Genomic DNA, 14,121 nt, shown 5'->3' with positions numbered 1-14,121 from the left:
GGGGCCACAGATTTTGCATTGGCAGCACGTAACTGTCCCAAGCTCGCTGTCCTGGGGAAAATGGGACGTGCAGACTCCCCAGATGGGGAGCAATTTGGAGCCTGTGAGAAAACAGGAGGGGCTGCCTGGGCTCCCAGCCCCCCAGAAGCAGCAGAGGCCACTTCGTCCCCATCCTGAAACTGCCTCCTAAGAACAGGGTCAGCCCAAAGACCCATCCAGCTCAGTGTCCTGTCCTCCGACAGTGACCCATGCCAGCTGCCCTGGAGGGCATGAACAGAGCAGGGAATCACGTGATCCCTCCCGTCCCACATTTCCAGCTTCTGACAAGGCTAGGGACGCCCCTCCCCCGCCCAGCCTGGCTAACGGCCACTGACGGACCTTATCCGCCATGAGTTCATCTAGCTCTGTTCTGAACCCTGGTCTTCACCATGTCCTTTGGCAAGGGTCTCCTCCTGCCCTCCCTGGGAATGGAGCTAACGTCGCATCCTCTACCAACAGCCCCTCCCAGGATCCCGACGCCCCAAGTCTGTGACTCAGCGCTTCGACGAGCACAGCAGCCTGATGCTTCGCCCAACTGACCAGCAGCCAAGTGTCATTAGGTTCCAACCGTCTGCAGACGCCGGCAGCCCCGAGTTACTGCCGGGAGGCTCATTTCAGAGCCCGACAGACCAGAGGCTGGTTTTAAGAAACGGCGGCTGAGTCTTTGGAGCCCAATTACACAGCAAACGAGGGTCCAGCCTGCACTGTGCACTTGGGAACGAGCCTGCACCTGACTGGGGAGGGCTGGCTGCCGCCAGGGGAGTTTGGCCCCAGTTCAGCTCCGAGTGCGTAGCTGGCGTGGACTCCATGCCTTCCCTCCAGGTCGGGTCTCCAGAGGGCGGAGCGATGCTGGCCCTGTCCCGTGGCACCCCCGGAGCCTATGACGACAGAAGTTCTCTGTCCTTGGAGGAGCCCAGCCTTCCTAACAGGCAGTGACGCGTCCGCCAGGCAATAGCCAACATCCAGCAAGGGCCACGTTTTGGCACAGCCCACAGCTAGACCTGACAGTGCCTGCCCTGGAGGTGGGACAGGCCGGGTTACGACACTCAGGGCTCTGCATTTTCCACCCCGTGGAGTGCTGAAGCTACGCAGATTTCAGCGTGAAGCATGGCCAAAGCCATCAGCTGTATTACACCAGCCCCTTAATCCCCTCACCCCAAAGATCTGAGTGGAAAAGGGTTTCATCTGGGAGGTTTCTGCAAGCGTGGCCCAGAAAGGGGCAGGAATGACAGAGCAGGTTATGGCTGGCTCGCCCGCAGAACGCCTGGCGGGTTTCAGAGCCAGTCTCTAACGGAAAGGCGGGCCTCCCTGGCGTGCAGCACCAAGGAGCGTGCAGATTTCACGTCACCGTTGTCCATTCTGCAGCATCTGCCGGACAGTGGCTGCTCCAAAGCCCAGAGGCGCGGAAGAAAGGACCGCCCGCCCGCGGCAGAGACTTACTTCTGCAGCATCGCTTGCCACTCGCCTAGTCTGTCTCCGATGGGAAAGCGCTTGATGGTGCCCTGGATCTTGGCTCGCCACTCCCTCATGTAGTCCTCGATGTCGAAGACGAACGGCTGCTGCCCGAAGTTGGCATCGACGATCTCGCCAGGCGTCTGCAGCCCCACCGTGGGATAGAGGTTGGTCTGCAAAAGAGAAAGAAACCCACATGAACGCTTCCCAGCCCTGCCCAGGGGCGCTGCGAGGGGCGTGGGGATCCGTCCCTGGCCCGCAGCGATGGGCTGCAGGGGCAGGGAGACTAATTTTTAAAGCCACGGCCTGTGATTAGAGGCAACCGGGGCTTCTCTAGGCTGGCGACAGCTTCACGAGCCCGGTTTCTGCTGCGCCGAAAGGGGTGACGCGAAATCAGCGCACGGGGCTGCCTTCCCAAAGGGCGGTGTGATTTCTACCGCAGTGCGGGGCCAGGACAGGCACACACAGACAGACAAGCGAGCGCAAGGGGACAGCAGACGGACGGCCCCTGCCAGCGTCTTGAGCAAGGTCTCCCCTTTACCACAACTGACTCAGCTCGATGGCTGACCCAGAGAGACTCTCCAGTCTAGGGAACCCTTTCACCTTCCTTCCCCCACACCCTGACAGAGGGCTGCTATCACACAGCTGGGTTCTCCGGGCAAGAGGGGACGGATGTAGGACCCCCTTCCAGCACACAACCAACCCCACCACCATCCTCGCCCAGCACAGCCGGTTTGGTCGTAACAGGGCCCTCTCGTTAGCTCAGCAAACCAGCCCAGATCCGATGTCATTGCCGAGCAATGGTACCAACGTGTCAGTCTCACCAAACCCCCACCCACATGTGATTCAGCCTCGGCAGGGTTGAGATGACACGGCCCAAGTTCGGGGAGAGGTATCCCTGAACAAGTACAAGCAAATGGATACCCCTGAAGTTAGCCCCATCCCACTGCTGCCCCTTGGGAACAGTGCAGCGGGGTACCCGCCTCCATGGCCTGGGAACCAGTGAAGGGAGACCACACGCAGGCCAAGGCCTCGCCAACATTTCATCTTGGGGACCACATCCCAGCGCGTCTCCTGGCCGCTCCTCCTGTTCATATCCCCGCGGCAGCTGCAGCCATCGCCTACGCGGGACGGTAGGAGCCAGCATGATACTGCCACGGCAAACCAGGGGCAGAGGCGGCACCATGCGACCACTCTACCGTCCGTCCCGAGCAGTGATCCGAGGCCCACGGTTTGGGAACCACCGACTGCGTCAATGTCTCCCTGTTCTTTGTCGCTCACCGCTCACACGAGGGCCCCGTCTCGGGAAAACAAGGAGTCAAGTTGGCCCAGGGTCCAAAGGGACCGACTGGACGGCCTGCCCGAGAGCTACCGGAGAAGCGCAGCTCAGGGACTCGGGACAGCCAGAGGCGTTCACCGCAGAGATGGCCTCTCTTCTGACACATGACACTGGATAAGAGCCAAGCAGGCCCTTCCAACCTGCCCCTGGGGGAGCCTACGCTGAAGCCAGCGACGCCATCTCCCATGGTAGCGCTAGTGGGAGTTCTAGAAATAAAGGCGCAGTGGAATTCCAGAGCCGGGGCCGCATGGCTTCTTTGCCACTTCTCGGCTCCCGAAATCTCCAAGCCACAGAGACCTGGCCTACCCTAGGACCTTAGACTGAAATAATCCCCCACGGTCAAATTTGTAAGCCACGTGTCCACACTCCCAGGCCTGCTGTTCCGGAATTCCAACGCTGCAGCCCTGCTTGGCACGAGGAGTAACGTTATTCCCGGCCGCGTCCGTCCGGGATAACACGAGGGGGGACGCTCCGGTGCCGCTCACTCCAACTACTTGGCCTCTGGGAGGTCTCCTGCAGCTCCCTGGTGAGCTTCCTGGGGCTCTGAGTCCGAGGGAGTGTGTCCCCTCCGATTGCATTCGATGCTTCCCCAGAGAGAGGACCTGGAAATTCGCATCTGTAGAACTGGGGGCCCAGAAGTCGAACTCAGTAAACTGGAAATCATCTCCCAGTGTAGACAAGGCCGGAGCGGGGCAGAACCAGATCACCAGCTTGGGTACATTCGTTCACTTCCTAATGGGGTTGCTGTCCAGCTGCCACTAAAAGGCAACAGACCAACAGGAGGCGGCCCTGGTGAGACCCCTCTGAGAGCACGGCCAGCGATCTGGCCCAAGCAGTCTGAGGGCTCCAGTGTCACCCCACAGCTAAGCCATCTCAGTGGAACGAGCGCTCCTCTGAGCCCTTCCCCGCTGCTTGGGGGCTTGCAAAGCAATGGGGGGGGCTGTGCAGACGAGAGCATGCGACTTCTCTCTTCCCCCAGACCCCCGGCAAAGCCGGCAGGCCAAGTCCAGGGCGCTGCATGATGCTTTTCGGCGTTGAGCTGCTGCTCGGCCGGCTGAGACGGGAACGGCTGCCACCGGGGTCTGAAATGCCCAAGCGGCGAGTGGAAGAGGCTGCTCCGTGCGTGTTTTCTCTCCTCCGCCCTGCCAGGCTGGGAAAGGAGAGGGGGAAACCAAGCGGCTGCATTACGGACTCGGCATCTCCTCAATCGCAGGAGCCTCTGGGGGGTAGCTTGGGTGTGGCTCACCCCGCTGAGTGGCTTCTCCGGCTGCTCCGCTTGTGCACTGAGAAATAAGGCACTGAGGAAAAGCCCCCTGCAAGAGACTGTATCATCTTGTCATGCTACGCACAGGGCCTCCAGCCGGGGTGTCGCCAGACTGAGGCCTCTCAAAGGCACAAGTCAGGCCCCCCAAAATCACGACACCTAGCAAGGGGGATGTCCTTCGGGGCACGTCACCCTCAGCAGAAGCTGCTAGGTCCTTTGAAAGCCGTCAGCACAGAGTCACCACGCAGCCGCCTGCACACAAACCAGCCTTCCTCGCCGCCGATCAGAGCCATCGTCAGCTTCGCTCTCAATCCCCCGGGGTGTAGGGAGCAACCAACCCACCTCCCTCCCTTCTCTTGCCCCTCAATGTGCCCCCCAGTCTCCTTTTCCCACCTACCTCTTGCCTCCACTTGTACGTTCACTACAGTTGTATTTCCCTCCCTCACGCCACACCCCTGCACCCCCCAGCCTACCTCCTCTTCTCCACGCCCCCCGTGCCCTGCCTGTTCCTAGCCCAGCCTCATCTTCCCTGGGGGGCAGCTTGGGTCACACCCACTGGAAACATGCTGGCTCTCCCCAGGCAATGGGAGTCAATGCACGGGCAGACAGGACCGGGAACACAGAGAACAGGTTTCCTGGGCGAGGTGCCATGATCACTTGGCAGAGCTGATCTGCACTTTTCGGACCCCATTTGTACAACGGGCTGCCCCACCTCTCACCAGGGCGTCGGCATCACCGGGGGCAGATGGTAAAGGGGCCCTGGCGAGATGAATTTTTTACACTGACAACATTTTTTAAAGAATCCCGAGGTCAGAAGGAACCAACCTTGCTCACCTGTGTTAACAGCCCACAGAACTTCCCCCAAACCACCCCCAGAGCATCCCATTTCGAAAGGCATCCAGCCTTGACCGAAACACTTCCGAATAAAGCCCTCTCTCAACAGCATTGACTGAAACACCCATCCCCTGAAAAACGGGTGGGGCTTTTCTGCTTTCTCTCGGATATTTACGAAGGTCTTTCCAGAAAGGCGAGGCTGTCTGCCTTTGCAGAGGCCTGGAGCCGTGAGACAGCTGCACAGGTTTCAAATGGATTCAGTTAAACCAGTGCAAACCTCTCAACCAAGCTGAAGAGGCTTTGTAAAGAGCCGTTCCCGTGGATGAATGTGTCTCTGGCTAGCTTAGCAGGGATAACAAGCACTTTGAGACCATTTATACTTCTTGAGACTGGAAAACCAGGCACGCACACAAGCAGCGCCGACTGTGTATCCAAGGCCCACTGGGACCAATAAAGAAAAACCAGCTGATTTTGAACTCTGCAAGGAAACTGTTTCCAGACAGGTAACTAACGTGCTGAAGAACCAATTGAAATGCCTGGCGTAAGCTACTGAAGTCAGTCACCCCTACAGCTCCAGGAATCGCTGCCTGTCTCTCTCGTGGGTGTTCTCTAGAACGTTTGCCTCAAGCCGAACGGGCAGGGGGAGCTTTGACACCCAGGGCCCAAGAGGACCATCAGACCAGGATGTGCATACGCAAAAGAGAAACCCCATTTCAAGGGATCGGGACAAGCCCTGGTAAGGTCTGAGACCCGTGGACCCTACGAGGCTCACTAAGGTCTAAGATTTCTGAAGAGAAGAACAAAGAACGGCCAGGCTGGGTCAGACCAAAGGTCCATCCGGCCCAGTGTCCTGGCTGCCGACAGTGGCCAATGCCGGGGCCCCAGAGGGAGGGAACACAACAGGGAATCACCACGTGATCCCTCCCCTGTCATCCAATTCCCAGATAAACAGAGGCCAGGGGCCCCATTCCTACCCATCGTGGCTAACAGCCATTGATGGGCCTAACCTCCATGAATCTGTCTAGCTCTTTTTTGAACCCTGTTAAAGTCCTGGCCTTCACTACATCCTCTGACAAGGAGTTCCACTGATAAACTGTGCGCTGCGTGAAGAAAAACGTCCTTTGGTTTGTTTTAAACCTGCTGCCTATTCATCTTCATACTTCCACTCCCTTTTGCAGGAAAACTTCTAGGGCACAGTTTTCACGGCCCTGGCAAAGGAGGGGATGAATGCGGATAATGTTTAACATTGATTATACGCAAGGCACACTGAGCATCTGCCAAGCTGGGCAAGTCTCCCTTGCTACTGATGCAGAAACCCGACCCGTCCCTCTGTCGGGAGCACTGGGGAGCTGTGCTGGTGCTGAGCATTGAGATGTCCGAGATGTGCTACCATCCCCCGAGGGTGCCTTGCTCTGTATTAATGCTGCTGAGCAACCCAAAGGTGCCTGTCAGGAGCAGAGACCTGTCCTGCTGAACTCTGTGGGGGAACAGAAGAAGACGCGTCTATGCCCTTAATGAGGGCCCTGTCTAGACAGACCCAACAGGCAATGGGTGGAAGGGGTCAAGCAGCAGCAGAGGGCTCAGCCAGCCTGTTACCTCTATTTGGTTTCCTGTGGGGAGGGCTGGGGGAGGGGACCATAGGAAGTGCCTAGTAAACAGGAGCAAGGGGTGGGAATGAAGGAAAGGTGATTTGGGGGGCAGGAACTGGGGATGGGAACAGGAGGCTGGACTGTGAGGTCGAGGAGATGGAGGGCCAGGAGAAGGTCGGGACAAGCCACCAGTCAGCAGATCGAAAACCACCTCCCAAGGGCAAACTTCAAGCAGCAGCCTGCTGCCACCACGGGTGTGAGATTCCCAAGGACCAGCCCTAAGAGCGCCCCCCCCATAAATCCTGCTTCCCCCCAGGGCCTGTCCTGGCCATCGGCTTCCCGGAAGAGATGGGGCAGCACCACAGACGTCTTGGTGCCAGGGCAGGAAGGTTCTATTAGAGCCAGTGTGCTCACGGACCGAGCAGACAATTCTGACGCGCCCGCTACAGTTCAGACTCCCTGGTGATGGCTGCGACGTACTGCCGTGTTCTTAACAGTCCCCCAGCTACGGCTCCCGTCTCCAGCGCAGCCAAGGCCAGCGCCATGCGGAAACTCTTCCTTTGAGAGCAGCTGGCACATTGCAGGCTGGCAGAACCAAGACGGGACTCTCAGACCCAAGAGCGTGGAAGTTTGGGGCATCTTCCCGCTGCCTCTGGCTGGTTACAGAGGGCGTGGGCAGGGCTTGCCGACAGCTGGCGGAGCTGGGACGAGCACAGAGCGAGGAGAGGGGACCTCCCTACAAAGGAACATCTGAAATTCTCGTTCCCTTATCGCTGCTGCGGCAAGGTTACGAGCCTTTGCTGGAGTATTCAGAGGGGAGTTTAAAAGTGGTGACGCCGAACAAACACCGCACAGTGATCCCTGCGGACAAGGCCCCAGACACTGCACTAGAGCAGGAATTCACACTGCAGTCCCAGGCAAGGTAACTCTCCTACGAGGGGACCTTGTGAGGTCCTTCTTCCCCACCCCGTCCCTGCGGTGAGGAGACAGGGCGTTCTCATAGAAGGGGGAACTCTCGTCCCAGTACACGGAGCCAGGCGGGGAACACACATCGTTAGGAGCACGTGCGACCCTGGGACGGGGCATTACACAAGAGACAACCCCCTCCCCTCCCAGGGACTAGTCCCCCTCCCTTCAATTTGCATCCCTGGTTAAAATACTGAAAATAGTGGTACTTACAGGGAGGTCTGTAAAGGCTATACCTGTGGGGGGAAAAATATTAGAATTAAAGACAAAGGATTTTCCCCCACGTGCCTACAGGCTCGACATGCCGCAAACTGACATTTCCGTTCATCTCAGCTCTGGCCTGGACTTAGCCCTGTTATTGAACAAAGTGTCTCCATCTCCCTCTATCTTGGGCTACGGTTCGGGTAGGAGTTCGTGTCCTCGGACACTCACTCCCACCCGTGTCAATGCAATAACTTTGCAAAAGCAGCCCCTTTTTCCTTTGCTTCTCCCCCGCGTCACGGCAGGACTCCGCTCTGAAGCCGCCGGGTAAAGTTTCCCTTCGAGACACATTTTTGCTTTGGGAACGGTGGTGCTTTCATATTGCTGCGGTCTGGCCTGGGGGAGCCGAGCACTCAACGCCCGGTACAGCGCCCAGGGACGGGGCCTTGCACTAAGACAGGGCTGGTGCTGGAAACCATTTGCAGATCTGCAGCAGTGCTTGGCTTCCACTCCGCGTTCGGAGCCTCCTGTGAGCCAAGCGAGACCTGCCCCAAGGTAATTCCCAGAGCAGAGCTTCCAGACCATCATCCGGGCGGGATTTAAATATGGGCAGCAAAGGAGAATCCCCCCAGCCCTTGCTAAGCTGTTCCAGCGGTTAATTACGCTCACCCCTACAAACACACGCCTCATTCCCAGTCTGAACCTGCCTGGCTTCCGCTGCCAGCCACTGGAGGGTGTTAGATCTTTCTCTGCTAGACTGAAGAGCCTGCTGTTGTTACCCATGAAAGTACCTATAGACTGAGCAAGTCACCCGTAACCACCTCCTCCTCCTCCCTCCTCTGTTAAACCAAACAGGTTGCGCGCCTTACGTTGATCATAGCACGGAGGTTTGCTCACCCTTGACTCATCCCTGTGGCTCTTCTCTGGCCCCTCTCCAACGTACCACCCGCCTGCTTGTCTGCGGACACCAGAACTGGACACAGGCTTCCAACAGCACCAGGCCCAAATACAGAGGAGCCACAAGCACCTCGCACTTCCAATATAACAGAAGTGAAGGGATTTACAGGGTCTCTATCTGGCAAGTCAGAAAAGAGGCCCACGTTACATAGAAGCAAAGGTTTCTTGTATTTTCCAAAGCAGGGGTGAGAAGACTATTAGGCACTGGAACGAACTGCCTAGGGGGATTGTGGAGTCTCCATCCCTGGAGATATTGAAGAGCAGGTTGGACACACACCTGTCAGGGATGGTCTGGACGGTGCTTGGTCTTGCCAGGAGGGCAGGGGACTGGACTCGATGGCCTCTCAAGGTCCCTTCCAGTTCTTTGATTTGGCCACTGGCTCTAAACAGGGATGTGAACAGGTAACTGGTTAACCAGTAAGCATCACCCATCCCAGGTGATGCTTACCAGTAACCGGTAGCCCAGCTGGCTCTCCCACCCGGTTCCCCAAAGTGTTTAACATTCCATTGAACCTGTCAACATTTTAAGTGGGATTTTCCATCCCCAAGCGCCAAACCAGGCTCCGTGGGGAACAGAGTGTGTACAGGGCATTTCCAGAAGCAGGAGGGCTACGGGGCAAGCAGCCCTCTCGAAGGAGGCTGCAGGGACGTGCTGGCTGGCTGTGCTGTATGGTCTCGAGTCAGGAGTTTAAGAACTACAGCCAGGCTCCAACAGGAGACAGGGACTGGTCATGCAGCAGCGGCTCAGTCGTCTCTCTCCAAGAACGCGCGCTGCGCTCAGACTCGCAGGACACCCCCAGCACCCGGAAGAAGGGCTGGTTCCAAGCCCACGGCCTGCCACCCCGCGGCGCGTGGACGCTCTTCCCCCAGCCCCGCCACCAAACCTCCAGGAGTCAACCAGCCCCCACGAGACTGGTCATGGATGGATCCCCTCCCCCATCTGCCTGCTGCCCTCCAATCTACAGAGCGTGCTCGCCTCTGCTCTGCCACTCCACCAGCTCCTGCACGCCTCGCACGGCAGCCCCCGCCGCCTCGGCTGCATCTCAGTCTGGGCGTAGGGCGAGGCACAGAGGCCCCAGGGCGGCGGGTGTTACAGAGAGGAGACTGACACTGCCAAGGTGACAGAGGCCTGGCAGCGGGCACAGAGCGGATCAGTGAAGCAAGGCACTGGGGCCATGACCAATGCAGGGATCCTGACGCGCTCATTACCACATTGTGGCTTCTCCGCAGGCATGGGACTGCCGTGCGCCCTAGCGACCAGAAGAAAAAAAAAGCGCGCTCAGTGATTCTCGGACACAGGGGTGATTTCTGTGTCGCCCCGCAGTGAACTATCTTAGTGTCCAGCAAGGGAAGGGGCGAACCTTCAGCACTCTAGCCGGCCGCGCGGTCGCTGCTACAGTGCACTGAGCCGCTCCAGTTTGAAACAGGCGTAGAACAATGTGCACTGTAGACAGTTTGGTGCACGGCGGATTTCCATGCCACTTTGCCCAGAGCCACCTGTTCACACCCCAAACTCCGTCTGCCGAGAGAATTCCCTCCCCCCCTCTACTGTGTGGGCGCGTTTGTTTCAGGGAGTGCCCGAAACCCCTGGAGAGGCAGATGCACGAGCCGCTGGGCTGAGAAAGTCCGGCACAGTGACCAGTGAACGACTGATAGGGCCAGGAGGTTAATTAACCATCCCACAAATTGGAGCTACTTTCTAGTAGGCAACCCCATCACACGCCAAGAGAAATACGGATCAAGGGGCACAACGCACTGGAACAAACAGGCGGGGGATATATTTCTAATAAGGATTTCCCCCTCCTGATCTCGTCTGCCCACCTCCCCACTCCAACACCCTTCCAGCACCGCGGGCAAGTCTCAGATTTTCTTTGGCCAGCGGAGCGAGAGCAAAAGGAAACGAGCCAGGCTCTGCAGCAGCAGGGAGAAGGTCGCTTCAGCTCAGCGGGAATTGCAGCTCTGCCCCGGCATTCCTCAGGGGGCAGGTGCAGGAAGCCGGCAGCCCCTGGCATCCAGGTGGCCACAGAGGAGGAAACAGTCACAGGGTTGCCCTGCAGCTGCTGTTTTCTACAGGCAGCCAGCGCTCTGCTTGTGGTGCGCTCCAAGACAGGACACAGAGCAGATTTCCCAGCTGAAAGTGGCATTCCAGCCCATTCCAAACAAGGGAACACTAATCCAAGGGGCACTAGGGGCGAGGCTGCTTCAACTACATCCTATTTTCTCATCGCAATACAACTCCCTGGGCCATGCAGCCATGCTGCTTACTGCATGGGGAGGAGGGGCGTGGGGAGCTGCGTTCAGTTTCATTGCTTCACACAGCCAGCTAAGTGCTCAACAGAGGCCAGACCCCACACGGCCATGAACAGAAAGCAACCCTGAACTGTTCCGCTGGGTAAGCAGCAACACGGTGCCACCTCCCTGCAGCAAGTCGAGTGCATGGAGCTCGCACTGACGCAATTTTAGGAAGGTGGTGGGGACCCCAGGACCAGACGTCTCAGCAAGCGAATGCCAAGCTTCTCTCCTGAGAGTCAGTGGCTCAAATCCAAGCCAGGGCAGTAGCGGCTAAGTCATTAGCATCTGACAACTGCTCAGGGGCCTGCATACAGTACGGCTCATGCCAGTTCGGCGCCCAATGACATCACCGCCCCCCTCCCCCCGACAGTCTGAGCGAAGATCCCATGGACTGAACTGGGCAGAGACTGAGCTACCCGCAGAGCGAGTCTCTTCCGGTCAGGAGGGGAGGTCACTGGCAGGTAGGCACAAAGCACACTGCCAGCTCAGCATACCGCCGTTAGATCCTTTTGTACAACAACGGGGGTCCATTTTTTAACTGCGAGTTTCCTTCAGTTGAAGTTTAATGAAATTCTGTAGCCACCACTATATCTGATCGTCGGCAAGATCGCTGGCTCTGTCCCCTCATGCTCATGACCTGACTTTCCATAAGATCTCAGAGCCATAAAATAATTTATTCACCTGCGTGAAGTGCTGGCTTCGCTAAGTTCTGGCACCGTCCCGTTTCCTGCACGGACGTTGTCGTTCATCTTTCAGGGAGGCTGCCCACACTCGACCCGTTTTGGTAGGAACGAAGCCGAGAGACCAGGCGGGTGAGCTCACATCGGTTATTGAGCCAACTTCTGCTGGTGCGAGAGACGAGCTTTTTAGCTTACGCAGAGCTGCTCTCCTGGTGGAGCTGAAAGGCTTTGTGATCAGCACAGAACACCTGGATTCTGGAATCCATGGCAGCCAGAGCGTGTGACTTGACAAATACACAGTCTGCAGATGGGCGGTGTACTTCTGGGCACTGGAAAGCTCTTTTAGCTCGATTCAGTACTCATCAGTATTCATTAAAAGTCTATGGAAGTTATGTACTGGGTAAAGAGATGCAGCAGATTAGTGATCTCTTAAGCAACATGCAACAGAGGAATAAAACTCCAGGCTGAACCTCTCTAGTCCAGCAACATCTGTGGTACAGCAGGATTTTAGTTAGCCAGATGTCCACTTAACCAAAGAGTGTGGTCAAGTTTCCCATGGTCCCATAAAGTTTTACAGCCACCAGGCCTGGGTCTCTGCGTTCTGTGCTGCTACTTAGCTCTAATTTACCCCTAAGTGTTGTCTCACAGCCCAGTGGCAGTGTTGGTAATGCTGCTAGACAATATCGATCTGCCATGGTTCGGCAAACTCTCTGGTCCGGCACCAGTCAGCTCCCAAAGGTGCCGGACTAGAGAGGTTCAACCTGTAGTTCCTTTCTCTCACGGTGAGCATTAGATTAGACACAATTGTTCTATCGATAATTTGAAAACACAGATGTATATGACAGGAGAGAGGGCACTAAAGATGGAAAATCAAAAGACACCTGCTATCTTAGTCCACCCACAGGACTTCAGAAATAAATGCTGAATGATGAACACAAGTCTTCCTTCGACAAGTTATTTAATGCTGCTGCTGTGTCACGGCTTTGTGATTTATTTGATCAGATACTGAAAAGAATGCATTAGTTTCCTTCCCTATCCATTTAGACTGCACTGGGATATCATTCAGAGGTGTTTAATGGCCAAAGGATTACCATCTTCCCTAATGTCTAAAGATTAGGAACTTTTTAAAAGTCATTTTTAAGTAACTCCTAAATGCCAGGATTTCCACTACCAGAAAGTTGCTCTGTCGATCTTCTTCCCCGCCCAAAGCTCAGGATGCCTGCAGGCTCTTTTGATAGTGCAGAAGAAATGGAGTGTCACCACTCTCACCTGGATGCCCTGCAATTTGGGGCCCACCCTAACAAAGCAGCGGAGCAAATTAATTGCAGAGCACAAGGCAGATCTGCTGAGAGATTGAGCTCAACACTCCAAATGCAGGGGTGAGCAGGTCAGGGAAGTAGCCGTGACCTCCCTTGGAACAGAGGAAAGGGATCTGTGATCAACGCTCCAGGCGGTGATTTCTACCAAGCCGTGCAACCAAGTGTGAACCCCTTCGTGCTAGGCGGACTCCAGGAATGAAACAGCTTATTTGCTTCGATGCCCTTGAGGACGTGAGGGCCAAGCGTGTGTCTGTCTCACGCTTCCCCCAAACCTGTACTACTCTGATTAAAATGCAGAGCAACCCAGTTCAACACAGGATTCCCTCTCCGTGGGAACCAGAGCCTGTCTGGGTGGAGGATGGCTTTTACGATCCAACACGTCTTTTCTATCACAGTTGTTAGTCGTCTTTGAAGTACTCCAAAATGTGGAAAAAACCAACGAGCCCTCAAGCAGAGAGGCTAGCTAGCTATACCTGCCCGCATCCAAGAAGGAGTATTACATTAGTAACGCATTACAAAGGCAATTTCCCCTCTGGATAGTCACGTCTCCAGACAAAATGCCCCACTTCCACCCTGACTTGATTAGCTTCGTTAACACAAGCAACTTTGTCCTTCTATATACCCGGCTTCTGTAACTCCCACTCCAATACATCTGATGAAGTGATTTTTACCCACGGAAGCTAATGCCCAAATAAATCTGTCAGTCTTTTAGGCAGGGGTGGGCAATAATTTTTGAAAGGGGGCTAATTCAAAAATGTTCAAAGTGGTCACTGGCCTACCCGGAAGGGGCGGGGCCTCAGGCAGAAGGGGCGGGGCCTTTAAATAGCAGGAGTTGAAAGGACACATGCCTCTCCAGCAACACATTAGGGGGTGGGACTGGGAGCTTGGTGGGCAGGATCTGGCCGGCTGACAGGTTCTTGCCCAGCCCTGGTCTAAGGTGCCACAGGACTCCTTGGTGTTTCTGCAGATACAGACTAACACGGCTCCCCTCTGGGATGTAACCAGGTAGGGACCGTGCAGCAGGGATGCAGGAAGGAACGCTGGCGAACATGGTCACCCCCCCCCCCCGCTTTCTGTTCCCCATTTCTCCCCACGCCACACTAAGGGGAACACTAAGGGAAAGAGGGAGGGAAATTGCAGGGCTGGCCCCAGCTGGATCCACGTGAGACGGAGTTGATCTCTGAAGAGC

At 56.4% G+C, this 14,121-nt stretch overlaps 1 protein-coding gene across 5 annotated transcripts in view; it reads right to left on the bottom strand.

The window, feature by feature from the left end:
* Positions 1-14,121, bottom strand: part of RANBP10 (RAN binding protein 10) — a 106,919-nt gene that overhangs the window by 14,382 nt on the left and 78,416 nt on the right. For 3 of the 5 annotated variants that reach the window (XM_075940528.2, XM_075940527.2, XM_075940529.2), the window contains 2 exons: positions 7,697-7,719; positions 1,480-1,664 (listed from right to left, as the gene is read on the bottom strand). In XM_075940528.2, coding sequence (XP_075796643.1) covers positions 1,480-1,664; positions 7,697-7,719 — 208 coding nt within the window. Of the gene's footprint in view, positions 1-1,479; positions 1,665-7,696; positions 7,720-8,581; positions 8,672-14,121 lie in introns of those variants that run through there. The other 2 variants (XM_075940532.2, XM_075940533.2) reach the window with 2 other exon arrangements.

The sequence above is a fragment of the Pelodiscus sinensis genome, chromosome 12 (assembly GCF_052426305.1).
Source record: "Pelodiscus sinensis isolate ZL-2025 chromosome 12, ASM5242630v1, whole genome shotgun sequence".
Classification (NCBI taxonomy): domain Eukaryota; kingdom Metazoa; phylum Chordata; order Testudines; family Trionychidae; genus Pelodiscus; species Pelodiscus sinensis.
The sequence above is the reverse complement of the archived record's forward strand: the minus strand, read 5'-3'. Positions and strand labels throughout refer to the sequence as shown.